Source organism: Balaenoptera borealis (assembly GCF_965194805.1).
Source record: "Balaenoptera borealis genome assembly, chromosome: 6".
NCBI lineage: Eukaryota > Metazoa > Chordata > Mammalia > Artiodactyla > Balaenopteridae > Balaenoptera > Balaenoptera borealis.
This window is the reverse complement of record NC_138863.1, coordinates 27707350-27734012: the sequence shown is the minus strand read 5'-3', so window position 1 is coordinate 27734012 and position 26663 is coordinate 27707350. Positions and strand designations below refer to the sequence as shown.

The following is a 26663-nucleotide window of genomic DNA, read 5'->3' as shown; positions in this document are numbered from 1 at the left end:
GCTCTTCTGTGTCCTGAAGCCTATTCTTCATAGGAAGAATGATGCTAATAATAACAACATACACAGCAAAGTGCTTACCACCATTGGGCACTGTTTTAAACACTTTATTTACATTGATTGATCTAATCCTCCCAATAACTCTAAATGAGGAAACTGCCCAAGGTCACTCAGCTAGTAAGTGGTGGAGCTCAGATTCTAACTTCAGGGTCAATGTCCGTACCTAGTGAGCTCACAGTAAATAATGTGAGCTCTTATAATAAAGAGCTTACATCCCGCACTTATAATAAAAGCCAACATCCCTGATAGTCCAGAGGAGACCCTGTCACTCATGCCCGCACCCCTTTATGCTCTCTGCCTTAGCCGCGTTGTTTCCCTTTCGGTTCCTTGAACTTGTCCATGTCTGCCCCTCTCAGGACTATTCTTCATTTTGCCCTGTACCTCTGGAAAGCTGGGATATGCTTCCTTCTACTCCTCACTTTAAATGTCACTTCTTCATTGTGGCTTCCTTGTTGCCCCCAATCAAAATTAAGTCACCTATTATAACCCACAGAGCACGGTGAGGTTTTTCTTTCTCAAGAGCATCATCAAGTATAATGCTTCTGATTGTTTGTTGAATGTCCATCTTGCCCACTAAACTGAAAGGTTTTTGTGAACAAGAACCATATTTTTCTCAACTTCTATATTCTAATGCCTTGTAATTTTCCTGGCACAGAGTGGACACTCAATAAACACTTGCTGAAAAAATAAAACATGCATACAAAGTAAATATTCTGGGAAACGGTAAGAGGGAAGAAGTGAAATAAGAGCAGAAAGCCCGTATAATTACAGAACTTTTGAGTCCATTTTACACAACCTTTTTATTTTCTAGAGAAGGAAACTAAAGGCCACACAGATAAAGGTCACACAGCCAGTGTGACAAAGACTATAACCTGCATTTTTGGACTATGTTCTTTTCACTTACATTCCAAAGCATGTCAAAATTTTTTCTCGACGTTATGGGAAAATAATCTTTTCAATTTTATGGCTACATTTATAATTTTTTATATGTTAACTTTAGAATAAAAGGTTTGTTTGTTTTTTAGTCTTGCATTTCGTAGTATGGATGAGAGTTCATAGGTTCTAACTGGAAGAAGTCATAGCAAGAGAATTAAATTTTAGAGATAATCACAGACTTTAGTACATATTTGGAAGGAACAACTTGATTTTGGAATCGTAGAATCTAAAATTGTAGCACGATGGTTTTCTGTGTTTTGTTCATATGTGGTAAAATTATGTTTAAGAGAATTAAGGTCATTCGAAACATTAATTTTTGTTCTGAAAATAAATGTCTCTAAATGTAATTAATTATTCACCCTCAACATCTTGATGTTGATTTGAAGATGATTTTAAGTTCTTCTATATACCATTAAAATATGAAAGGAATGGGCTTCCCTCGTGGTGCAGCGGTTAAGAATCTGCCTGCCAATTTAGGGGACACAGGTTCGATCCCTGGTCCGGTAAGATCCCACATGCCGCGGAGCAACTAAGCCCGTGCACCACAACTACTGAGCCCGCGTGCCACAACTACTGAAGCCCGGACGCCTAGAGCCCGTGCTCCGCAACAAGAGAGGCCACCGCAATGAGAAGCCTGCACACTGCAACGGAAGACTAACCCCTGCTCATCGCAAACTAGAGAAAGCCTGCGCGCAGCAATGAAGACCCAACGCAGCCAAAAATAAATAAATAAATAAATTTATTTTAAAAATGTGAAAGGAATATTTCCTAATTGACAATGGGACATGAAGCATTGTTTTGTTCCTGGGCCTCCCAGAGCAGCATTAGGAGGAACAGTGTGCTTGGCCCACAGAGCAGGAGAAGCCACAGACAGGGCAGGATGGATTAGAAGTGGTGAAGGTGAAGTTGGCAGAGGTGATAAATCCCGACCAAGCGGGACACTGCCCCCTGACACACGAGAACCTACGTTTTCACTGGCGTCAACCAGAAGAGACTATAATAGCTGAAGAGAAATAAAACCACAGACATAAAAATACAGATTGTAAAATTGAGCAGATTTGCCCATGAGCATTTACAAGATGGTCTTGAAGAGGCCAGTAATATGGGGTGGAGAGAACTTTGGTCCAAGCAGAAGTCTGAGATCTTGGATTTACAGGTTAGGGAAAAGAAAAACAGAAACTCTGTGGTATTTGTGTTTACTTGTTTCCTTCATCCTGTGTTAGTCTGCTTCATCCCTCCATCCTTTCATTCATCATCCTCTGATGTGTGATCAAATGGTCTTTCTAGTACCTGCTCAATTTCATTTTTACCAAAATGTCTTTTCTTTTGTCCCTTGACAGAGTTAAATCTCTTTCTATTTATCATTTGATGAATAAATATTTTGGGGTGCGTTTTTTTGCTTCATGTTTTGTCTCAAAACCTTTTCTTCATTAACCCTCAAACAACTTTGAGATTGGTATTTTCATTATTCTTAGTTTGAGTCCAAGAGCAGTTATGTAACTAGCTTAGGTATATACATTTAGAAAGTGCTGAAGTCGGAGTCAGGTTTAGGCAGCGTGGTTCCAGAGCCCACAGTTTTCCCTGTTTGTGGTGATTGAATTTAAGCTTGGCCAGTGTTTGCCAGGGTGAGAGCACATACCCTGGTGCATGAGAGGATTGATTTAGGTAGTGCGTGCAAGGTTATTAAGTAAAATCAGTTAACATTGAGAATATTGGTCCCTCTCCAACCCTTCTGAACACATCTCGGAGGTCTCATTTTGATACTGATCTTTAACACTTTTCTAATGTGTGTGGTGTCTTCCTTTGGGGAATGGAGGTGGGGGACAGGCAACCCAGGCTAGGTAAAAATTTCATATGACTTGTTTCCATTGTATTTATTTTTACAGTTGCCTCTTGCTTGTAGCAGCTTCTATTGGTTTTCCATTGCTGGTAATGATATGAAATTTAAATTTTAATAATTTAATAAAAGTGGATTGCTTGAAGAAGGGTATTAAGTAAATAATAGTAGATGAATAATATTGATATGGCCAAAATCATGGTGGTGGCATCCTAAGCCACTTGGAAAACGCTGAACTAGATCAGTTCCTTTGACAATGAAATTTGGAGTTACTGCAAAATGCCTGACCAGTGTAACCAGTGAGTGTCCACATGGTTGTGGGAGGTTAGTTATGTTTCATGTGATCAGGAACGTTAAGGGTATAAATGGACGGGTCATGTTTTCTGTGGCTGGAAGGATGGGTGCATCTGTTGAAAATGCAAGCGATCAGACTGGAAGTGGATAGGGGTTGAATCATGATTGGACTCGTATTCTGTGCTATAAGGACATGGGAATTTTCCTTAAAATTATAAGACATTGAAAGATTTTAAGCAGGATAGTGATCTGATTAGATCTGGGTTTTGGCCTGATGGGGATGGTGCCCCAGGCACAGGATGGTCCTAACCCTGGAGATGCTGCAGAGAAAATCTGTTCACCGCAGGCTCCCACGATGAAGAAGGATAGGCTGAGTCAGGCAAACTCGGTATTCTTCCCACATTCACTCATCAAATACTTCAACCCATCCCCTCCAGGGATGGAGACAGTAAGGGGGACTGAGGAGCACAGACATGCACATCAGTTGAGCTGCCTTCCCTGGAAGGAAAAATCAGGAATGGGGATCAAATGAACTAGTCTGGAGGTATGGACATCTGTCTAAGAGAGCTATTGGCTATTCACTTTTTAAAAAAAATTTGTTTATTTTATTTATTTAGTTTTGGCTGCATTGGGTCTTCATTGCTGCACGCGGGCTTTCTCTAGTTGCTGTGAGCAGGGGCTGCTCTTTGTTGCGGTGTGCAAGCTTCTCATTTCGGTGGCTTCTCATTGTGGAGCACGGGCTATAGGTGCACGGGCTTCAATAGTTGTGGCACGTGGGCTCAGTAGTTCTGGCTCGCGGCTCTAGAGCACAGGCTCAGTAGTTGTGGCACACGGGCTTAGTTGCTCCACAGCATGTGGGGTCTTCCCAGACCAGGGCTCGAACCCGTGTCCCCTGCATTGGCAGGCGGATTCTTAACCACTGCGCCACCAGGGAAGTCCTGGCTATTCACTTTTAAGTACATAATTCTATCTGACTGACTCTGACATCAATTATGATATTTTGAAGGTCCTCAGATTTCTATATGAGAGGTCATTTTCTTGATGCAGGCTTCCAAAGAAAGATACAGGAAGTAAAGTGTTGCATTAAAATTGGAACAACCAGAACTTCCCTGTGGTCCAGTGGTTAAGACTTTGCTCTCCCAGTGCAGAGGGCCCAGGTTCGATCCCTGATCAGGGCACTAGATCCCGTATGCCACAAATGAAAAATCCCGCATGCTGCAACTAAAGACTCCGCATGCCACAACGAAGATCCTACGTGCCACAACTAAGATCCGGCGCAGCCAAATAAATAAATAAATATTTAAAATTGGAACAACCATAAACAGTGTTAAACTAAGGTGAGCAACAAAGGGACATCAGTGCTTCAGCTGTTGGTGACCATGAGCAGGGTGACGGCAATCCTTGTTGTTTTCTTCTTTTTTTTTTTTTTTTTTTAGTGTTATTTTTATTTTTTATTTTTTATTTTTTTAGAATTTCATTATTTATTTATTTATTTATTTACTTATTTATGGCTGTGTTGGGTCTTCGTTTCTGTGCGAGGGCCTTCTCTAGTTGCGGCAAGCGGGGGCCACTCTTCATCGCGGTGCGCGGGCCTCTCACTATCGCGGCCTCTCTTGTCGCGGAGCACAGGCTCCAGACGCGCAGGCTCAGTAGTTGTGGCTCACGGGCCCAGTTGCTCCGCGGCATGTGGGATCTTCCCAGACCAGGGCTCGAACCCATGTCCCCTGCATTGGCAGGCAGACTCCCAACCACTGTGCCACCAGGGAAGCCCTTGTTTTCTTCTTTTGATAGGAGTCAAGCCCATATCTTCAATTCATATAAATCCATTCCTTTGGAGAGACCACAAACTCCCAAAATATTTCTCTGTAAAATGTATTGCTTCATCGTAGCTGAACTAAAATGAAAATGTGCAGTAAGAACTATTTTTTTTAAAGGTACCAAGAAAAGGTAAATATCATCAATAAAAATGTAAATGTATTACTAATTTAATTACTAATTTTAATGTATTACTATTTAATAATACATCTTTTATACTTGGAGGGTCGAAATTTCTTCCAGAGTTACTTTTCTTATAGTACATACATCTAAGCAATGTTTATACAGTGGGAGTGGTAAAATAGAAAATCCAAGATTCAGTCTTAAACCAACCCAAAGCTTTTATTAAAGACACTGAAATTGGAAATCAGGGCCAGTCACTCACGGAGACGTTAGAATTTATGTACTTGTTTTTCTATAGGCAGTAGTTCATTTTCTGGTAACCCCTCAAAAGTAAGCCATAGAATCAAAAAATGTTCAAGTTGGGAAGCATTCTGGGGGGCTCTTGCCTGATGTTAACCTGGCAACACTATTGCAGAGATTTTTGAGCTTTAAATAACCCTACAGAGAACTGATAACTGTGAGAGTTTATAGTTTTCTTTATATATGTTGATGGATTTTAGGAAAATACAGGGCAATAGTCCGTCCCTCCTTCCCTCTCCCCTCCCCTCCCCTCCCTTCCTCCCTCCCTTCCTTCCTTCCTTTCTCTTTCTTTCTTTCTTTTCCTTCCTTCCCTCCTTCCTTCTTCCCTCCCTCCCCCTCCCTCCTCCCTCCCCCTTCCCTTTTTCTTTCCCTTCCTTCCTTCCTTCCTCCCTTTCCTTCTTTCTTTCTTCCTTCCTTCCTTTCTTTCTCTTTCTTTCTTTTCTTTCTTTTCTTTCTTTCTTTCTCTTCTTTCTTCCTTCCTTCCTTCCTTCCTTCCTTCCTTCCTTCCTTCCTTCCTTTCTTCCTTCCTTCCTTGTTATTGGTATATTTGCTTGTTTTTAGATGTCTACCATGGCTTACAGCACCACTGTGTACCCAAGCTAAGGACTAATGTCTGACGTCAACAAGTAGTTTGTGGTGTTTGTCATGGGCTTGCTCATTCTATGAGTAACGATCTAATTTGAATGACTAACTAAGTAGTGGCCCTTGAGGAGACTGCATGCTACTCAGAGTGCTTTAAATGGAGAGCTCCAGACTTTCAATTTTTTTCTTATACATGTTTTGTTCCCTGTACCTGTCAAAGGATATCTCAGGGAATTCTGGCAGGTGGAATAAGATGGTAATCCTAATAAATTCCTTTAAGAAAAATTCTAAAGTGATATGTTTAAAAAATCATATCCAGTGCACTTTATAAAATATGAAAAGAAGGGGACAAACAGAGCATAAGCTTCTCAGCTGCTGTTGAGTCAGTGATTCATTTCCGCCCAGTTGTTATTAAAGGAGGCTCGATCATGAAGCACAAGAAGGGAGCATGAGAGGGATGACTGGTAAGGGAGAAGTTTTAAGTAAAATGGATAAAATTTAATCTCTGATCTTTGATGGAATTGCAAATACAAAATTTTTTTTTTACCCAGAGGAAAATCTCTGCTCCATAATCTCTTTCCTCTTCTAAATCAGTCAGCTATAGAACCTTGAGTGAAATTAAAACTCTAGCATTTACCCCTAAGTTATAAATTGAATTCCAAAGGATAAGAAGTGAACTACATATTTTGTCTTCATATCTATTATACAGATAATCAAATTATAGTAGCTGATATAGATTAAGGAGTTTATTATCTATCATTTAAATGTTCAACATTTAGAATTGATACACATATAAACAAAGCAAAAATGTTTCTCATGTTCATGATATCGAAAAAGAAACCAATATATGGGGTGAGATGTGATGTTTTCAGAGAATCTCTGAGGGCAGCTAATACATAGCGTCCCTCTTTGCTGCTCAGATTCTAAATAAGTCGAGATATAAAACAAAGGAGGAGAGAGAGAAACAAAGCAAAACCCTTACAGCTGTTAGAGTCTGGGTTGGAAGTTGTGATCTTCGGTCTGTTAGCCAAGTGAAACAGTTGAAGAACCCCACAGTTAGGCAGGATCTGCCCACCCAGGCACAGATTGCTGAGGGGCAGGCTCCTAAGCCTGGAGATGCTGAAAGTCTGCTCACTACAAGCTCCCAAAGAAAAGAAGGATGGGCTGAGTTAAGCAAACTTAGTATTCGTCCCATATTCACTCATCAAATACTTCAATCCATCTTCTCCAGGGTTGGAGACAGTAAGGGGGAGTATGGAGAACAGAAGTGCACATCAGTTGACCTACCTTCCCTGGGAGGAAAAATCAGGAAAGGGGAGATAGCAAATCTTCCCCATCATGTATCCAAAGGCATTGATGAAAGTTTTAACTGTAAATAGATAGTTTTAAAGATATTTTATAATAGTGGAATTTCTTATAAATTTTGACTTCTTTCTCTACTTATGTCTTTTGTGATAGACACCTAGAAGTGAAAATTCTACATTGAAGGGGGATATGCTGATTTACCTCAATATAAGTAGCATTTAGAGAGTGCACGTTTCATTCACTCATTTATTCATTCACTCATTTAACAAATCTTGATTAAACACCAAGAACATGGCAGGTGCTGTGTGAGGCAATGGGGATGAGATGGGGGGAACAGGCATCAATTTCTCCTTAAACTTAAGCATAGTGGGTGAGACAGACATTAAAATGTGACGAGTGCTGTGGTGGGGCTGGGGTGTGGGGAATAGCTTTTGAGAAGTGACATTCAGCTTAAAGCCTGAGAATGAGCTGTCCTAGTAAGGGTGAGAGAGCGGAGGGAGTAGGGAGAATGATCCAGGCAAAGGTGATTCTAGGAGCAGTCTCTGAGACGGTCTGAGGAGCCAGAGGTTTCACGGCTGAAATTTTGACTTTGAAACTCATCTGTGGTTCACTTTGAATAAATCTTAAAAAATTTAATTGAGAGAGACTCTAATGTTTATATTTGCATTATTTAAAAACCACATTTGCATAAAATTTATTCTATATGCTACTGGCTTATTAACAGCTTTAAGCAAAATTTTCCCTCCAAGATTACTTGAGATATGCAAGGACTCTCTAAATGATTTTTTTTCCTCTCTGAATGATGCTTCATTTAAAAAAATTTTTAAAAATCTCACCAGAATGTGGTGTTCTTTTTCATTCCATTTCCCCATATATAGAGTCATTTTTCCTTCTGCAGACTTGGATCTTTCTTTAGAGCAGGATTTTTTCTTTTATGTCTTTATTGATTTGTTCTATTTATCATTTCCTTCAGAAAGAGAAATGATCTTCATAATGACTCTGAATTCCGTGCTCTCCATGTAAGCATCTATCCCTCATCACAAAAGTCTTTGTTCTTCATGCCTTCATTTGGGAAGATTCTTCAAGTGTCTTCTAAATTGCTAAATCCACTTTCCTGCTCTGTTAGATCTAATGTTTAGGTTTCTAATACTGACTTTAAAACTGGGTTATAAGTTAGATTCTTTACAATCTTTTCTTAATCCATCCTGCTCTTTAAAAAATTTCTGTCTCCATCTCAATCTGCTATTAACTCAACTCTATTTTATGGGCGGTTTGGTGCCGTGGTGAAGAGTCCATGCTGTGCATCCAGGCTGCATGGGACTCATGAGGGCTCTGCCCCTTGCTGGCTGTGTGACCATGCATAATTTGTGTAAGCTGTGACTCAGAGTCCTCATTTGTAAAATGGGAGCAATATGCCTATCCCATAGAGCTGCTGTGAAGACTAAGTGTCAATTCACCTAAAACACTTAGAATAGTAAGTAAGTAGTCAATAACTTAGTTTCTAATTAACCTATATTCTATACTTTCCTAAATTATTTATAATAATTTTTTGGAAATTCATTCAACTGTTACTGTGTGTATCAATATGTGTGTGTGTGTGTGTGTGTGTGTGTGTGTGTATGTGTGTATTTTGTTTACCTATCTTTTAAGGCAGCAAGTTCTATTTTTCTTAATTCTTAATTCTTTCCATAATCCACTTTGCTGTCCTTTGAGTTGTAAAACCAATGGACTGATTGGTGTGTGTCTTCTTGAATAAGTTTCTGGGAGTTTGCAGTATTTACTTAGTATGATCTACTGACTTGAGTACAGAGTCCCTGGTCATGGGCATTTTAATATGGACGGAGTTTAAGCTTGGCCCATCTGAAGCCATTTGTAATTCTTTATTTTTTCCAGGAATAAGGAGTGGCAAATGACAATACCCAGCTAACATTGCTTCCATAGCTCTGCCAGCTTCAGCTCCTAGCACTTGGTCCTTCACACAGTAGTTACACAGCATCACTCCCCACTGTTTTCACTCCCAGCTGCATTTGTATTGCCAGGGAGTATAGTCTTAGGGGGAGAGGAATTAATGAAGCATGAAATAAGTTTGGCCGTTCAGAAAGTAGCGCTCATGTGATAGACAAGTAGCAGTTTCTCACCTTCTTATTGAAAAAGATTATGTGGACATGAATCAGGTGTTGTAGTGGGTGAGGATGAATGAAAATCCTCAACTCTCATGTTTTGCATCTTTTTATCCTCCTGAAAAGAAGGTATAAGATAGTGGTTAAGAGTGACATCAGCATCATGGCAGTGTGTGGCACTCTCTTTGCCTTTCCCCTTCAATCTACAACCAGTAAAAACATCCACAACTCAACAAAGGTGCCTTTGCTCAACACAGCAGGACATCAGAGAATTCCACACATCTAAAGGTGGGTGGACTGAAACACATGGAAGAGGCAGAACCAGGCGGAACGGCAGAGGTGGTGCCTGTGATCCTGGACCCTTGGCCATGATAACTGAGCCTGCAGCCCCAGAGAACCTGGTAACATCAGGGGAAGCAAAATATATGACTCCAGCCTCCCAGCCAAAGTGGTGCCCCTGGCCAAAGAGATCCAGGCGACAGTGACAGTGGGCCTATGACCCTGTCCTTCCAGTTATGGAGATGCCTACTGGCTCCCCCCACCTGCCCCTATCCACAGTGGCAATGCCTATGAGCCTGACAACCCTGGACATGGTAAGGACACCTGGGACCCTGGCTCCCTACCCTCCCCCGCCAGGGGGGGTAGTGGAGCCTGAGCCCCTGGACATAGCAGAAGTACCCACCAACCCAATGTCCCAGGTAGTGATGTCAGCAGCAGCAATGCATTAATGACCCCAGAGGCACAAGCAGCAACAACCAGGGCAATGGATGACACCTCTGACAGAGGTGGTGGAGAGTGGAAAATGCTGATGCTCAAATACAACCAGAAGCAGCTCAGGTAGGCGACCAAAAACTTGTGCTATATCACCCCTACTGGAAAACAAGAGAGGCCTCTAGTTACTAATCTGTTGAACCTTTTGAATCAAGTTTTTTAAAAAAAGATTTACCTAAAGAAGAAAGGTGTTCTCTACTTCAAATGTGCTGGCAGAAGAACAACTCATCAAGCTCAATGAAGAACCATGGTAACACTGTATCACAAAAAGAAAGTGACAGTTCTCCAAAAACCAAACTTAGAGCCACAGAATATTGCAATCTCATTGATAGAGAATTCAAAATAGCTGTCATAAAGAAACTCAGTGAACTAAAGGAAAATATAGAAAGGCAATTCAATAAGCTCAGGAATAAAATTGATGAACAGAAGGAATATTTTGCCAAAGAGACTGAAACTGTAAAAAAGAATCAAAGAGAAACTCTGGACCTGAAGGACTCAATAAATGAGATGAAGAAAGCACTGGAAATAGAGCAGATGATATGGAAGAGAGACTAGTGAGCTTGAAGATAGGAATCTAGAAATGATACGGATAGAAGGGAAGAGAGAATTAAAATCTTAAAAAAAGAAGACATTCTATGAACTATTTGACTCTATTAGGAAAGGCAGCATTATGTTAATGGGTATCTCAGACGGAGAAGAGTGGAAGCAGGGAGGAGAAAGTTTATTTAAAGAAATAATAGCAGAGAATTTTCCAAACCTGAGGAAGGAACTGGATATAGAAGTCCATGAAGCTGGGAGAACAACTAGTTACTTCAATGTGAAAAAACCTTCTCCACAACACATTATATTAAAGCTGTCAAAATAAATGACAAAGAAAGAATTTTAAAGGCAGCCAGGGGAAAAGACTGGCAACCTACAAAGGAGCCCCAGTTAGGCTATCAGCAGATTTCTCAGCAGAAACTCTACAAGCCAAGAGAGAGTGGAATGATGTACTCAAAATATTGAAAGATAAAAACTCTCAGCCAGAAATACTCTGGGAAAGTTATCATTTAGATATGAAGGAGAAATAAAATTTCTCAGATAAACAAAAGCTAAGGGAGTGCATTAGTACAAGATTTGCCGTGTATGAAATGTTGAAAGGAGCTGTTCTTCCTAAATGAAAAGGTAAAAGTGTGCAAAACTTTGAGTAAGGTGATAAATAGAATCAGAAAATTGCAACTCTATATCAGAATAGCACAGAGGTTAAAGGGAAAAAAGCAGTAAAAACAACTATAGCTATTTCAAGTTGGTCACAAACTCACAACATAAAAAGGGATAATTTGAGATGACAGAAACATAAAAACGGAAGAGGAAAGTACAGAAGTCATATAGTCAAATGACGATAAGATGCTATCGGCAGAAAAAGAACAATTTTATCTATGAGAATTTTTAACAAACATGGTAACCAGAAAGCATAAATCTAGAGCAGAAACATGAAACATAAAAAAGAGGAAATGGAGAAAATATCATAGAAAACCACCAAACTAAAATGGCAGTCAGAAACACAAGGAAAAAGAAATAATGGAGATATAGAGCAACTAGAAAATAAAAGATAAAATGGCAGTACTAAGTCCTCATTTATCAATAATCACCCAAAATGAAAATGGATTCAATTCACCAATCAAAAGACACAAAGTGGCCGGATGGATTAAAAAAACATGACCCAATGAAATGCTGTCTCCAGGAGACTTATGTCAGCTTTAAAGACAAACATAGACTCTAGTGAAGGGATGGAAGATGATACTCCAAGTAAATGGCAGCCAAACGAAAGTGGATGTAGCCATACTCATAGCAGACAAAATAGATTTCCAGCCAAAAGAGGTAACAAGAGACAAAGATGGATATTATATAATGATAAAGGGGACAACACCAACATGCACCTAACAAATGATCACCAAAATATACAAAGAAATTATTAACAGACCAAAAGGGAAAGATTGACAGCAACACAGTGATAGTTGGGGACTTTAACACCCCACTTACATCAATGGATAGATCATCCAGACAGAAACTTAACAAGCTAACAGCAGCCGTAAAACATTAGACCAGGTAGACTTAATAGATTTATACAGAACATTCCACCCAAATGTAGCAGAATACACATTCTTCTCAAGTGCACATGGAACATTTTCAAGGACAGACCAAAAGTTGGGACCCAAAACCAGTCTCAATAAATTTAAGAAGATTGAAAAAATAACAGCATCTTTTCTGATGAAACTAGAAATCAACTACAAGAAGAAAGCTGGAAAAATCATAAATATGTGGAGACTAAACAACATGCAACTGAACAAATATTGAGTCAAAGAAGAAATCAAAGTAGAAATTAAAAAATACCTTAAGACAAATGAAAGTGAAAATACAACATGCCAAAATCCATGGGATGCAGCAAAAGAGGTACAAAGAGGGACGTTTATAGCAATACAGGCCTACCTCAAGAAACAAGAAAAATCTCATATAAACAATCTAACTTTACACCTAAAGGAACTAGAAAAGAAAAACAAATGAAGCCCAAATTCAGTAGAAGGAAGGAGATAATAAACATTAGAGTGGAAAGAAATGAATAGAAACTAAAAAGATAATAGAAGAGATTAATGAAACTAAGAGCTGTTTCTTTGAAAAGGTTAAAAAAAATTAACAAATCTTTAGCTAGATTCACTTAAAAAAAAAGAGAGAAGGCTCTGATAAATAAAATTACCAATGAAAGAGAAGAAATAATAATGGATATCACAGAAATGCAAAGGATTAAAATAGAATATTATGAACAGTTATATGCCAACAAATTGGACAATATAGAATAAATGGACAAATTTTTAGAATTATACAACCTTCCAAGGCAGAATCATGAATAAATAGAAAAATTGTAATAGACTGATCACTAGTAAGGAGATTGGAACAGTAATCAAAACCTCCCCAAAATCAAAAGTCCAGAACCAGATGGTTTCACAGGTGAAATCTAGCAAACACTCAGAAGATTTATTACCTATCCTTCTCAAGCTCTTCCAAAATATTGAAGAGGAGAGAATGCTTCCTAACTCATTTTATGAGGACAACATTACCCTGACACCAAGGGCAACACACAAAAACAAAACTTACACGCCAATATCTTTGATGAACATAGATGCAAAAATCCTCAACAAAGTATTAGCAAGCTGAATACAATAGTACATTAAGAGTATCATATCTTATAATCAAATGAGATTTATTCCAGGGATTCAAGGATGATTCAATGGCTGCAAATCAATCATGATACACCACATTAACAAACTAAAAGATAAAAATCATATGATCATCTCAGTAGATGCAGAAAAAGCAACTGACAAGATTCAACACCCATTTATGATAAAAATTCTCAATAAAATGAGTATAAAAGGAACATACCTCAACATAATAAAGACCATATATGAAAGCAGCATAATCCCAGCTAACACATTCAACAGGGAAGAACTGGAAGCTGTCTAAGATCAGGAGCAAGACAAGTATGCTCACTCTTACCACTTTTATTCAACATAGTATTGGAAGTCCTAGCCAGAACAATTAGGCAAGAAAAAGAAATAAAAGGCATCCAAATTAAAAAGGAAGAAGTCAGACTGATGCTACTTGCAGATGACATGATTTTATATACAAAAACCCCTGAAGAGTCTGCAAAACACCTGTTAGAACTAATAAACAAATTCAGTACAGTTGCAGGATACAAATCAACATACAAAAATCTGTTGCATTTCTGTACACTAACAATGGACTAGCAGAAAGAGAAATTAAGAAAATAATCCCATTTACAATTGCAACAAAAAGAATAAAATACCTAGGAATAAATTTAACCAAGGAGGTGAAAAACATATACACTGAAAACTATAAGACAGCCTGAAAGAAACTGAAGACTATGCAAAGAAATGGAAAGATGTTCTGTGCTCATGGTTTGGAATAATTAACATTGTTAAAATGTCTACATTACCTAAAGCAATATACATATTCAGTGCAATCCCCATCAAAATCCCAAGGACATTGTTCAAAGAACTAGAATATAAAAATCCAAATATTTATATAGAGCCACAAAAGACCCCTGAATAGCCAAAGAAATCCCAAGAGAAAAGAACAAAGCTGGTGATGTCACACTCCTTGATTTCAAACTGTATTACAAAGCTATAGTAATCAAAACAGCATGGTATTGGCAGAAAAAGAGTCACACAGATAAATGGAACAGAATTGAGAGACCAGCAATAAAACCACACATATATGGACAATTAATTTAAAACAAAGGGGCAAAGAATATACAATGGAGAAAGGATGCTCTCTTCAATAAATGGTGTTGGGAAAACTGAACAGCCACATGCAAAAGAATGAAAGTGGACCACTATCTCACACAACACACAAAAATCAACTCGAAATGGATTAGACTTAAATGTAAGAACTGAAACCATAAACTCCTAGAAGAAAACATATGCAATATACTCTTTGGCATTGGTCTTAGCAATATCTTTCTGGATATGTGTCCTCAGGCAAGGGGAAAAAAAGCAAAAATAAACAAATGGGACTACAGCAAACTAAAAAGCTTCTGTATAGCAAAGGAAACTACCAACAATAAAAAAGACAACCTACCAAATGGGAGAAGATATTTGCAAATCATATACCCAATAATGGGATTAATACCCAAAATATATAAAGAACTTCCACAACTCAACAACAAAAGATGGGTAGAGGAGCTGAATAGACATACAGATGGCCAACGAGCACACAAAAAGATGTTCAATATCACTAATTATTTGGTAAATGCAAATTAAAACCACAATGAGATATCATTCCATGCCCATTAGAATGGCTATTATCAAGAAAAATGAGAAATAACGAGTGTTGGAGAGGATGTGGAGAAAAGAGAACTCTACATATTGTTGGTGAGAATGTGAATTGGTGTAGCTACTATGGAAAACAGTATAGAGATTCCTCAGAAGATTAAGAACAGAACTACCATATGACCTAGCTATTCCACTTCTAGGCATTTATATGAAGAATACAAAGACACTAATTTGAAGTATATGCACCCCTATATTAATCACAGCACTTTTTACAATAGCCAAGATATGGAGATAACCTAAGTGCCCATTGAATGGGTATAGAAGATATGATATCCGTATCTATATCTGTATCTATATACCTATATCTATATCTATCTCTCTCTCTCTCTCTCTCTCTCTCTCTCTCTCTCTCTATCTCTCTATCTATCTATCTATCTATCATCTATCTATCTATCTATCTATCTATTCAGACACAATGAAATACTACTCAGCCATAAAAAGATGAAATCTTGCCATTTGTGACAACATCGATGGACCCTGAGGGTATTATGCTAACTGAAATAAGTCAGAAAGACAAGTATTGTATGATTTCACTTACATGTGGAATATAAAAACAAAAACAATATCCTCCAAAACAAAATAAATGAAGAAACCAAATAAAAACAAACACCTAGATACAGAGAACACAGTAGTGTTTACCAAAAGGGAAAGGGGTGGGGAGGACAAAATGGGTAAAGGGGATGGATAGAAACTACCTTTTGGTAGTGAGCATGCTGTAATATATACAGAAGTCGAAATATAATGTACACATGAAACATATAATGTTATAAACCAATGTTACCTCAATAAATAAAGTTAAATTTAATTAAGAAATAAAGGTAGTGGTTAAGAATTCACAATACAGACTCACATAGGCCTGGTTCAAATTCCAGCTGATAGCTGGGTAGTCTAGGTCAAATCAGTTAATCTCTTTGAGCTAGAGTTTCTTCATTCATAATAAATGGGCATAATAAAAATTCCTGTCTCATATTTATGTGAGCATTTAAACTAGACAGTGTGCAATAACTAGTAGCTCTTATTAGCCTGAAAACATCCTTCTTCCACAATTTCACAGCACAGCTCTGTCCTTCCTCTAGGGTATGGGGCTCAAGACCCAGCCCCCAGTTCTTTTTTTTTTTTTTTAGTCTTTATTGGAGTATAAATGCTTTATATTGTTGTGTTAGGTTCTGCTGTTTAACAAAATGAATCAGCTATATATATACATATATCCCCATATGCCCTCCCTCTTGCATCTCCCACCCTCCCTATCTACCCCTCTAGGTGGTCACAAAGCACCGAGCTGATCTCCCTCTGCTATGCGGCTGCTTCCCACTAGCTATCTGTTTTACATCTGGTAGTGTATATATGTCAGTGCCACTCTCTCACTTTGTCCCAGCTTACCCTTCCCCCCCTCCCTGTGTCTTCAAGTCCATTCTCTACGTCTGCGTCTGCGTCTTTATTCCTGTCCTGCCCCTATGTTCATCAGAACCATTTTCTTTTTTTTTTTTTTAGATTCCACATATATGTGTTAGCATACGGTATTTGTTTTTCTCTTTCTGACTTACTTCACTCTGTATGACAGTCTCTAGGTCCATCCACCTCACTACAAATAACTCCATTTTGTTTCTTTTTTATGGCTGAGTAATATTCCATTGTATATATGTGCCACATCTTCTTTATCCATTCATCTGTTGATGGACACCTAGGTTGCTTCCATGTCCTGGCTATTGTAAATAGTGCTGCAATGAACATTGTGGTACATGACTCTTTTTGAATTATGGTTTTCTCAGGGTATGTGCCCAGTAGTGGGATTGCTGGGTCATATGGTAGTTCTATTTTTAGTTTTTTAAGGAACCTCCATACTGTTCTCCATAGTGGCTGTATCAATTTACATTCCCACCAACAGTGCGAGAGAGTTCCCTTTTCTCCACACCCTCTCCAGCATTTATTGTTTGTAGATTTTTTTGATGATGGCCATTCTGACCAGTGTGAGGTGATACGTCATTGTAGTTTTGATTTGCATTTCTTTAATGATTAGTGATGTTGAGCAGTCTTTCATGTGTTTGTTGGCAATCTGTACATCTCCTTTGGAAAAATGTCTATTTAGGTCTTCCACCCATTTTTGGATTGGGTTGTTTGTTTTCTCGATATTGAGCTGCATGAGCTACTTGTATATTTTGGAGATTAATCCTTTGTCAGTTGCTTTGTTTGCAAATATTTTATCTGATTCTGAGGGTAGTCTTTTCATCTTGTTTATGGTTTCCTTTGCTGTGCAAAAGCTTTTAAGTTTCACGAGGTCCCATTTGTTTATTTTTGTTTTTATTTCCATTTCTCTAGGAGGTGGGTCAAAATGGATCTTGCTGTGATTTATGTCATAGAGTGTTCTACCTATTTTTTCCTCTAAGAGTTTTTTAGTGTCTGGCCTTACATTTAGGTCTTTAATCCATTTTGGGTTTATTTTTGTGTATGGTGTTAGGGAGTGTTCTAATTTCATTCTTTTACATGTAGCTGTCCAGTTTTCCCAGCACCACTTATTGAAAAGCCAGCCCCCAGTTCTTGTAGGAGGCTGTGAAATTGGTGAGAGTTACCTATGGGGTAGTCAGTGGTAGGATGGCAAAGAGGGTGGTGGGAATTAAGGGCTGATGCAGATAATCAACTAGATTGGGTAGTGGGGCACATGAATCACCCAGTACCAAAATTCTCCAAATTCCAGAAATGATTGGAGACTCTGCAGGATAATTTATCCCCCAGAATGCAGAGTTGATGGGTCCTCTCTTCTAGCTGTTGCCCTGGCATTAACACAAACCCACTCTTGGCAATCCACTATTCCATTATTCCTAACTACTAGCGCTCCCTGGACTGTAGACATCTCCCTGAATTAAGGGACCCAAGGGGTTTGGGCTTCTACCTCCTTATGACCCCTGACCTGGAGATCTTTTCTTCCTCTTCATTTTGGACCTCTTCACTGATCCTTGAGGCCCTTGGACATAAAATGTCTTATCCCACCAATACTTTCCCTTCCCTCCCCCTTTTTAAAGCCAGAACGTGATTGTCTGGTGGTGCCCACACCTCAATTTAATTGCCTACACTGGGACTTTTTCTTATACAGCATCTTACCTGGCTTTTTTTTTTAACCTTGTATACTTCACCCAGTGCTTTTCATATATCATAAGAGAGACAGCATCCCCAAAGCAACCCTATTATTCTTCTCCCTAAAATAGATACAGAAGCTGGGAATTCATTTCAAAAAGGGCTGTCAATTACATTTGTATAATAACTGTTATCCTTTATCCAGAAAGTCTGCCACAGAACTTCATCTGAACTTTGGTTTGGAAATTCCCCATGGATTCTGGCAGATTATCCTCTGGTATTTCTAGTTTCTAGTGCTGTTGAAATTTTATCTCTTTGTGTTTTCATGAGGGCAAATCAAGAATCCCTATCTTTCCAATATCTTACCTCAGATTTCCTCATTAACATTTACAGAATGGGTAATGTTCAGTCTTTGAATACAAAGAAGTTCAATTTATGTAAATTTTTACAAACAACTTGAAGACTAACTTAATAATTCTTTGTAATATTACCTTCTCTTTCAGCTGAATTTTATTCTGTTTCTGAATACCGTTAGAGTTCTGGCTACCAAAATTTGGGAGACGAATGCGGTCGGGCATGACACAAGAAAACAATACAGGTAATTCCAGGACAGACATCCATCAGAGGAAATATTTTGGTTACTATTTAGAGTAAAGGACAGATATCAGTTGATCTGAAATGTCTCTAAGAGACTAAATTGTGAATGTGTATTTTTGTTTGGTTTAATTGTGCTTGTGCTATTTATCAGAAAAGTATATGTATTTTAGGAGAATATAAATAACAACAAACCTTCCCAATATGCTTAAATTCTAAGTATATTTTTAAAAATCTGTTCTTAGCAGCTGGGATTTTACCATTAACTATGTAACCTATGTAACTATGTAATCTCTTGTTGATGATCTTGGCAGACAATTTTACTTGCCTTCTTAAAATAATGTCATAACTGAAAAAAAATCAAGAAAGTGTATTTGCTATATTGTTTCCAATCTTCCCATCAAATTGGTACCTCCCAAATATTGATTTTTAAGAACTTTCAAATGTACTGATTGAAGGAGGTCTGTTATTCAGTCTTTGCTAAAGAAAAGGACAAATTAAGTATTTATAATCATTATCAAACTATCTTAAGAATGTGTCCATTTCTCCCAATGATCATTTTGGAAGTTCTGAATAATTTTGGAAGTGGCTTCTATCCACCTGAACATATACACCACTAGTCAGGTGCATGTGGATTAGTTTTTGTAATCCCCAAACAAGAATCTATTTCTTTCTGCCTCACATTGTCATGAAATGCTATCGCAGACACAGAAAGGAAGAAATCATAGTCAACATTTCGATCTTCTCTCACAAACATTCTCTAAGTCCTTTGTGGAATCATTCCCGTGCACCGTGTAGGCAGCATTTACTGTCAGGCAGAGAAGAGTACAGATACAGATGGACTGAAGTCTAGAATAGGATGCACAGTACGAACAAACCGTCAGCTGCTAGCTCCAGTTATTTTCAATATGCTGCAAGTGGTAGTATTAAAATCATGCCTGTGTTTACAGTGAAGGGTCTGTGCTATACTAGAATAACTTGTCTCATGTCACATTCCATTGGTGAAGACAAAGGTCAAAGGATGATAAAAAATGGAAAATGTAAGTAGCCTTTCATTCTTCTTCATAAAATGAAAAAGTGCAGTGGTGTTTGAAAGCTAATTATTTCTCTAGTTCTGAATCAAGGCTATTTATTTCTCTCATTCTGAATAAAAGCTACTTACTTCTATAGTTCTGAATAAAAGCTACTAATTTCTAGAATTTCCGAATGATGTGAAATTATACTTTCAGTAGAAAGTTGCTCAAGAGATTTGAGAAACTCTGGAGAGAACAGAGTGGATTATCTTTAAAGCTAGACAGAATAGACAGCTTAATTTCAAAAAAAAAAAAATTAAGTAGGGAAAGAAAGAAAGAAAGAGAGAGAGAGAGAGAAGGAAAGAAAAAGAAAGAAAGAAAGAAAGGAAAAAGGGAAAGAGAGGGAGAGAGGGAGGGAGGGAGAAAGGAAGAAAGAAACTGAAGGAAAGACTAGTGAGGAAAGGAAGAAGGTTGGAAAGTCAGTTGGTTGGGAAAACTCCACTCTTAAGCTCACGTGATTGTTGACAGGATTTATGTTCTTGCTGGGTTGGTCAGATGCCACCTCTCCTTGCCACATGGGCCTCTCAGTAGAGCAGCTCACAACTTGCTTCACTGAATCAAACAAGGGAGAGAGTCTGCTACTAAAATGTATGTTACACTCTCATGCAACATAGTCACAGAAGCGGCATCCCACCATCTTGGCCATAACTGATTGGTTAGAAGTAAGTCCCAAGTCCTGCCCACACTCAAGCAGAGAGGATTAACAAGGATGTAAATACCAGAAGGTCGGGAATTATTAGGAGCCATGTTAGAGTCAATCCATTATATTGGAAACTGGGATTCCTCTAAATACACAAGAAAATGTGTATGAAGAAGCCGTTAAAGGAAATAAAGTCACATTGCTTAGTTTGTAAACAAACAAACAAACAAACCTACAGCTATAGATAATTTGAGATAGAATATTTGACAGAGAATGTTTAGGGAAGGCAAGAGGTATTGACCACATGTAGCTCATAAGAAAATATGAAATGATAAATGAAGATCCAAATGTAAGAGACCAGGGAGTAGTTGGTTCTAAAATGAACAAAACAAGCCAAAATGCTGCCTGTGAAAGAAAAGACAGTTACTGAGGATGGAGGTGGTACCTCTTTAAGTCTCAAACATGTAAGTTAAAGAAGACTTAGGACAGAAAAAAAGAAGGCATTTTACAATTTTATGAAAACAGTATCCTTTAAGCAAGAAGAGTGGAAATGAGATTAAAGAGACTTGGGGGATAGTAATCATGGGAAGTGAGAATAAACTACTTGATTTAGTATAGAAGTGACAGGAAGAAGAGGGAGAGAAAAAAAAAAAAAAACTAGCAGAAGCAGTGGATCCAAAGAGATGGGGGAAAGTCAGCCCCTGGTAGCTCTGCTAAATAAGCTTAATTTTTTCCAGCAAGCTGTCTCTATGGAAAGGCACTCTACATTGACTAATTAAAAGGCTTGCCATTCTCTTCCAGGAAACTCGCCAAATCAACACTGGTGCTGGTGCTGGTCTTCGGAGTGCATTACATCGTGTTCGTGTGCCTGCCCCACTCCTTTGCTGGGCTTGGGTGGGAGATCCGGATGCACTGTGAGCTCTTTTTCAACTCCTTTCAGGTAGAGAGTGCTACTAGTAATTTGATTCCTGTATTTTGCTTTTTTCCTTTCTCTGCCCCTCCCTCTGGCTTTCACGCACCTGTCTCCCAAGGGCCAGGAAAGGGGCTATTTTCTGGCACCTGCGCATTTCTATCCTGCAGCGGTCAGTCAGGTTAACCTCTGACCACAGCAGGAGCTGTTTCTCACAGACAAGCTTGGGCTATGAGACAAGAAAGCACATTGTTGTAAAATACGTGACACCTACAGAGCAGGAATCTCTGTGTGTGTGTGTGTGTGTGTGTGTGTGTGTGTGGAAAGTCAATGAAAGCAAAAGAAGGGATAAGCAGGGGAGAGGAAAAAAGAGAAAGGGAGACAAGTAAGAGGAAGAGGTTGCTTCCTTATATTTGATCTCATTTGAAAACATGATACCATTCTCCCTCACGTGGAGGCTACAGGCGCCTCCTAACTCTTCTTCCTGCTACTCTTTTGCTGCCACCTCCTGCCTTCAATCTAGTCTTCATACAATAGTCTGAAGAATCTTAAAAATAAATCTGATAATGTCACTGACCTGCGGAACATATCCAGAAGCTTCTCACTGCTGTCAGAATAAAATCCAGGCTCTGTTTCCTGGTGTGCACAGCCCTCCCTGGCGGGGATCCTGCCCAGCTGTGACCTCACCTCACACCATGCTCCCTGATGCCCACTAAGTTCGAGCCACACTAGCTCTGCCACAATTTCTGTTCCTCAAGTTCATTTCTGCCTCAGGGGTTTGTACTTGCTGTTCCCTTTGCCTGGAATGCTGTTCCCTCTAATAATCACATGGCCTGGCTTCTTCTTCTCACTCAAACCAGCTTAAATGTCTCCCCCTCAGGGAGGTCTTCATTGAGTTCCCCCTTTGATAGATCTTCTCCATCTTCTTTTTCAATACCACTTGTTTTGCCTGCATGGCCTTTATCTTATCATCTTACATTTTTCTCCTGTGGCTATTTGTTTATATTTTATCCATCTGTATTTCCTTCTAGGATGTAAGCCCTAAGAGAATAGGGACGTTGTCTGTCTTGATTAAATTGTTTATCCCTGTCATGCTGAGCATTTCACACTGTATAAACTCAATAAATATTTTTGAATGAGTGAAAAAAAAGTTTCTGTGTGTTTTCACCATATAAGACCCTGTGTCTGTAGTTTCCAGCATTCACAGTGTAAAAATTTCACTTACTAACTAGGGGATGTTCTGTGGTCCTGGGGTGGCAACACATGAAACGAATGTAACAGAAATCAGTTCTTCGTGTATCTTAGAGTGTTTTATTTAGTTATTTGGTTCAGTTCACACCAAGGAAAGATCTCACAAATTTCATGTATATTTAAGGATTTCAAAATATTAGGAGAGATAATTTGCATAATTTTCTGGAGGAATCATTAAAAAAGAACCCAGTTTTTCAACGTATGCATTGTGGCACAAGACACTTTAGTGCTGTGATCTTCATAATTAAAATTAATTAATTAAAACATTCTATTTTCTCCTCCAGGGCTTCTTTGTGTCTATCATCTACTGCTACTGCAATGGAGAGGTAAGTTTGAAGGAACCCCATACCTCCTGCAGGTCTAGCTCTGAGTAAGCTCGTAAATGGCCATCACAATGTGACCAGAATCTCTTTAGAATCCTCAGGGGTTACAGGACAGAATGGACACAGAGAAGGGAGATATTTTAATCATAAATTATTTTGAGAAAGGAAGAATTCATGTAAATAAGCCAAGGTCTTCCTCTTCCAGCACTTTTCAATGTCAATTCAGTTGCAACCCTTGATATCAAAAACCCAACTTACTGGAATGCAGATTGATACTTGGAAGGACCGTGAACTTCATATTCCAGTCAATGCTTCAACTTATATTTTATTTCAAGTTCTATAAGAAACTCAAATATAACTTTCCCTGGGAATAATCCATTAGAACATTTTGACATTTTTTAAACTACAAGATGGTGATGGGACAATTTCAGTTCATTTAGGAGTTGGCTGGAGAGAAAGAATGGTACCGATCTTTTAGATGACATCAGCTTACCAGGTTTCCACTGCTTCCAATGGAACTTTCAAAAAGCTCCCTTCTGGGGCTTCCCTGGTGGTGCAGTGGTTGAGAATCTGCCTGCCAATGCAGGGGACACGGGTTCGAGCCCTGGTCTGGGAAGATCCCACATGCCGCGGAGCAACTAGTCCCGTGAGCCACAATTACTGAGCCTGCACGTCTGGAGCCTGTGCTCCTCAACAAGAGAGGCCGCGATGGTGAGAGGCCCGCGCACCGCGATGAAGAGTGGCCCCGACTTGCTGCAACTAGAGAAAGCCCTCGCACAGAAACGAAGACCCAACACAGCCATAAATAAATAAATAAATAAATAAAATTAAAAAAAAAAAAACAAACTCCCTTCTGGAAAGTTGCAATAGCAGAATTGAATCTTCAGCAGCAAGAATGGAAACAAGAACCCCACCCTACTACGAATGCCCTTGCAGCACCCACTTTTCACCATCCAATCCTTTTCTTAATTTCCCTGCTTCAGTATGCCCGTGCAGAGCGATGGTGTTACAGTTACATTTCCAGCTGAGTACCTTCCATGCCCTTCCACAGCCTTAGCTGGCACTAGTTATCCCATTTTCTCCTCCAACCCCGTGTCCTCTTTTCCTCTCCCATGAGTCAGATATATGTATTGGCTGCATTTCAATATGTACTACAGTACCGCACCATCTGGGGTTGGTTGAATCCACCAATGCAGAACCCCAGATATAGAAGCCCAACTGAGAAGTCATAGGGGATCTTCAGGGGCATGCGGCGGACACCCCTAAGCCCTGTGTTGTTCAAGGGTCAACTGTATATATAAAGTCCCCGGAGCACAGTGGAACCTTAGTGATTATTACTATTATTGAAATCAGGCAGACATCCATCTAACAAGGTTCCAGGGTCTCTGATGGTTTCTGATGCACAATATGGTCCTTGCGGTTTAGGTTCAGTCTGAGGTGAAGAAGATGTGGAGTCGGTGGACTCTCTCCGTGGACTGGAAAAGGACGCCCCCATGCGGCGGCCACAGATACGGCTCCGTGCTCACCACCGTGACGCCCAGCACCAGCAGCCAGTCGCAGATGGCGGCCAGCACACGCGTGGTGCTCATCTCCCGCAAAGCGGCCAAGACGGCCAGCCGGCAGCCCGACAGCCACGTGACTTTACCCGGCTACGTCTGGAGTAACTCGGAGCAGGATTGCTTGCCACACTTGATCCATGCAGAGACCAAGGAAAGTGACAGGAAGCAGGCAGATGCGATTCCAATGGAGGAGTCATCCGCGCCATTAGAATTTAACCCAGACCCCGAAGGAAGCAAAGGAGAAACCGAGGATGCTCTGTGAATCAACATTTGTGTCTTTAAGCAGCTGGTCCATCTGGCTGTGGCAGAGGAGCTTCGCCAGCATCGCTCTGCTTGAGCCCGAGAGCCGAACAGTCAGGGTTCGAGTGTTCACAGCCTTTTTAGGCTCCATGAATTGGCTCCTGTAAATACTAAAGCCACAAAAGGAGAAGTGTCAGTGGAATAATTACCTTATTTTGGCATCACATTCTCTTCTGAATTGATGTGTAGTACTTGTAGTACTTGCTCTGTGATTGTTCATTTTTCTGCTACTTTTGGGTAGAACAAAGGTTTCAGTTGCTTGACTCTAGTTTTCTCTCATAAATATCACTCGAAATATGATAGAGATCATTTAGTATGTGTCATTTTCCTTTTAACAAATTAGTATTCTCTTTCTCACTTTAAGGGACCTCTATCATTGCATTCATTTAGCCTGTGCATCGGAGCAATTAGGATCTGAAAATGTACGTTGAAAGATTAAAGATCTGGGAACAAGTACACACTGGAAAATAAGCTGGCTGGACTTTGTTAAAATAATAAATGTGTGAGAAACTTGTTTTTTTCTAGGAATAAGGAAAATTACTCAAAAAAGAATATTGCACATATTCCTCTTTTTGAATGTCCCCTCTGTAACCAGCCAAATCTCAAGTCTTCACTCTTTTGTAAACCTTGACATGTCACAAGGTTTTCTTAGTCAGTGAGCTTGTGTCTGCAAGCTGATTTTGTTTGTAATCATTTATAGTGATAGTCACACTGCTTCTATGTTTTTTTTCTTTGTTCTGTTACTATATTCCAAATGGCATGTGGGATAAATTAAAAGTTTGTTTTAAAAATATATTTTGGGTCACTTTTTAAAATGTTCTCTTAGCACCTAACTTTGTTTTTGGGAATCAACCAAATGTCTCTTCTCCACATCTACAGAGATCAGCATGTAGCCCCAGAACTTCACTGAGCTTGAAATTTCAGTGTATTGCAGTAGTGAAACATTTACTGAGTGCATGTTATGTACCCAGCATCCTGCTAGGTTTTTACAAGCATTAAGTTATTTAATCCTCACCACAAAGTTATGGAGTAAGTCTTATCGCCGTCCCCCCTTTTACAGATAGCAGCGTGACTCACAGAGGTGGAATGACTTGCCCAGAGTCACACAGCTAGTGATTGAGAGAACACGGTTTCAGACACAGATCTGACTTTAAGTCCCATGTTCTTAGCCATATGCCTACTGTTGCCAATGTATATATTGCCCATTCACAAAAAAATAAATGAATTCCTTCTGGGTAGAGAGTGCTTTAGGAACTCTTTTTTTTTTTTTTTTAATTATTTATTTATTTATATTTATTTTTGGCTGTGTTGGGTCTTCATTTCTGCGTGAGAGCTTTCTCCAGTTGCAGCAAGCGGGGGCCACTCTTCATCGCGGTGCGCGGGCCTCTCACCATCGTGGCCTCTCTTGTTGTGGAGCACAGGCTCCAGATGCGCAGGCTCAGTAGCTGTGGCTCACGGGCCCAGCCGCTCCGCGGCATGTGGGATCCTCCCAGACCAGGGCTCGAACCCGTGTCCCCTGCATCGGCAGGCAGACTCTCAACCACTGCGCCACCAGGGAAGCCCCTAGGAACTCTTATTGTAGTGTGGTCTAGCCTCTGACCCTCATGAAGTTTCCACTCTAATGGGGGAACCCAATACACATAGGAAATGAAAACATCACAGAGAAATGTGTTTTTAGGTGAAATGACACAGGTCAAGCTGATCCATCTCACTTTGCTGAATGGTTTAAATATGCAAATAGTGTTATGATGAAAAAGGTACTCTGATGTCTACATGCCCTCTTGAAAAATATTGCACTGTTCTCCCATGTTCATTCTTCCTTCCTCCTCTGTGACACACAGAGGTCATTTCCTTCCCATCCTGTTTACGAAGGTGCCATTGTGCATACTTAATTCATTTGATTCAATGCTATATT

At 39.4% G+C, this 26663-nt stretch overlaps 1 protein-coding gene across 1 annotated transcript in view; it reads left to right on the top strand.

Moving 5' to 3' along the window:
- PTH2R (parathyroid hormone 2 receptor) overlaps positions 1–26317 on the top strand; it is a 110871-nt gene extending 84554 nt beyond the window's left edge. Inside the window, exons 10-13 of the mRNA XM_082396368.1 lie at positions 18602–18696; positions 21207–21345; positions 22851–22892; positions 24315–26317. Coding sequence (XP_082252494.1) covers positions 18602–18696; positions 21207–21345; positions 22851–22892; positions 24315–24710 — 672 coding nt within the window. The 3' untranslated portion in view covers positions 24711–26317. The remainder of the gene's footprint in view (positions 1–18601; positions 18697–21206; positions 21346–22850; positions 22893–24314) is intronic.
- Positions 26318–26663: the final 346 nt, after the last annotated feature.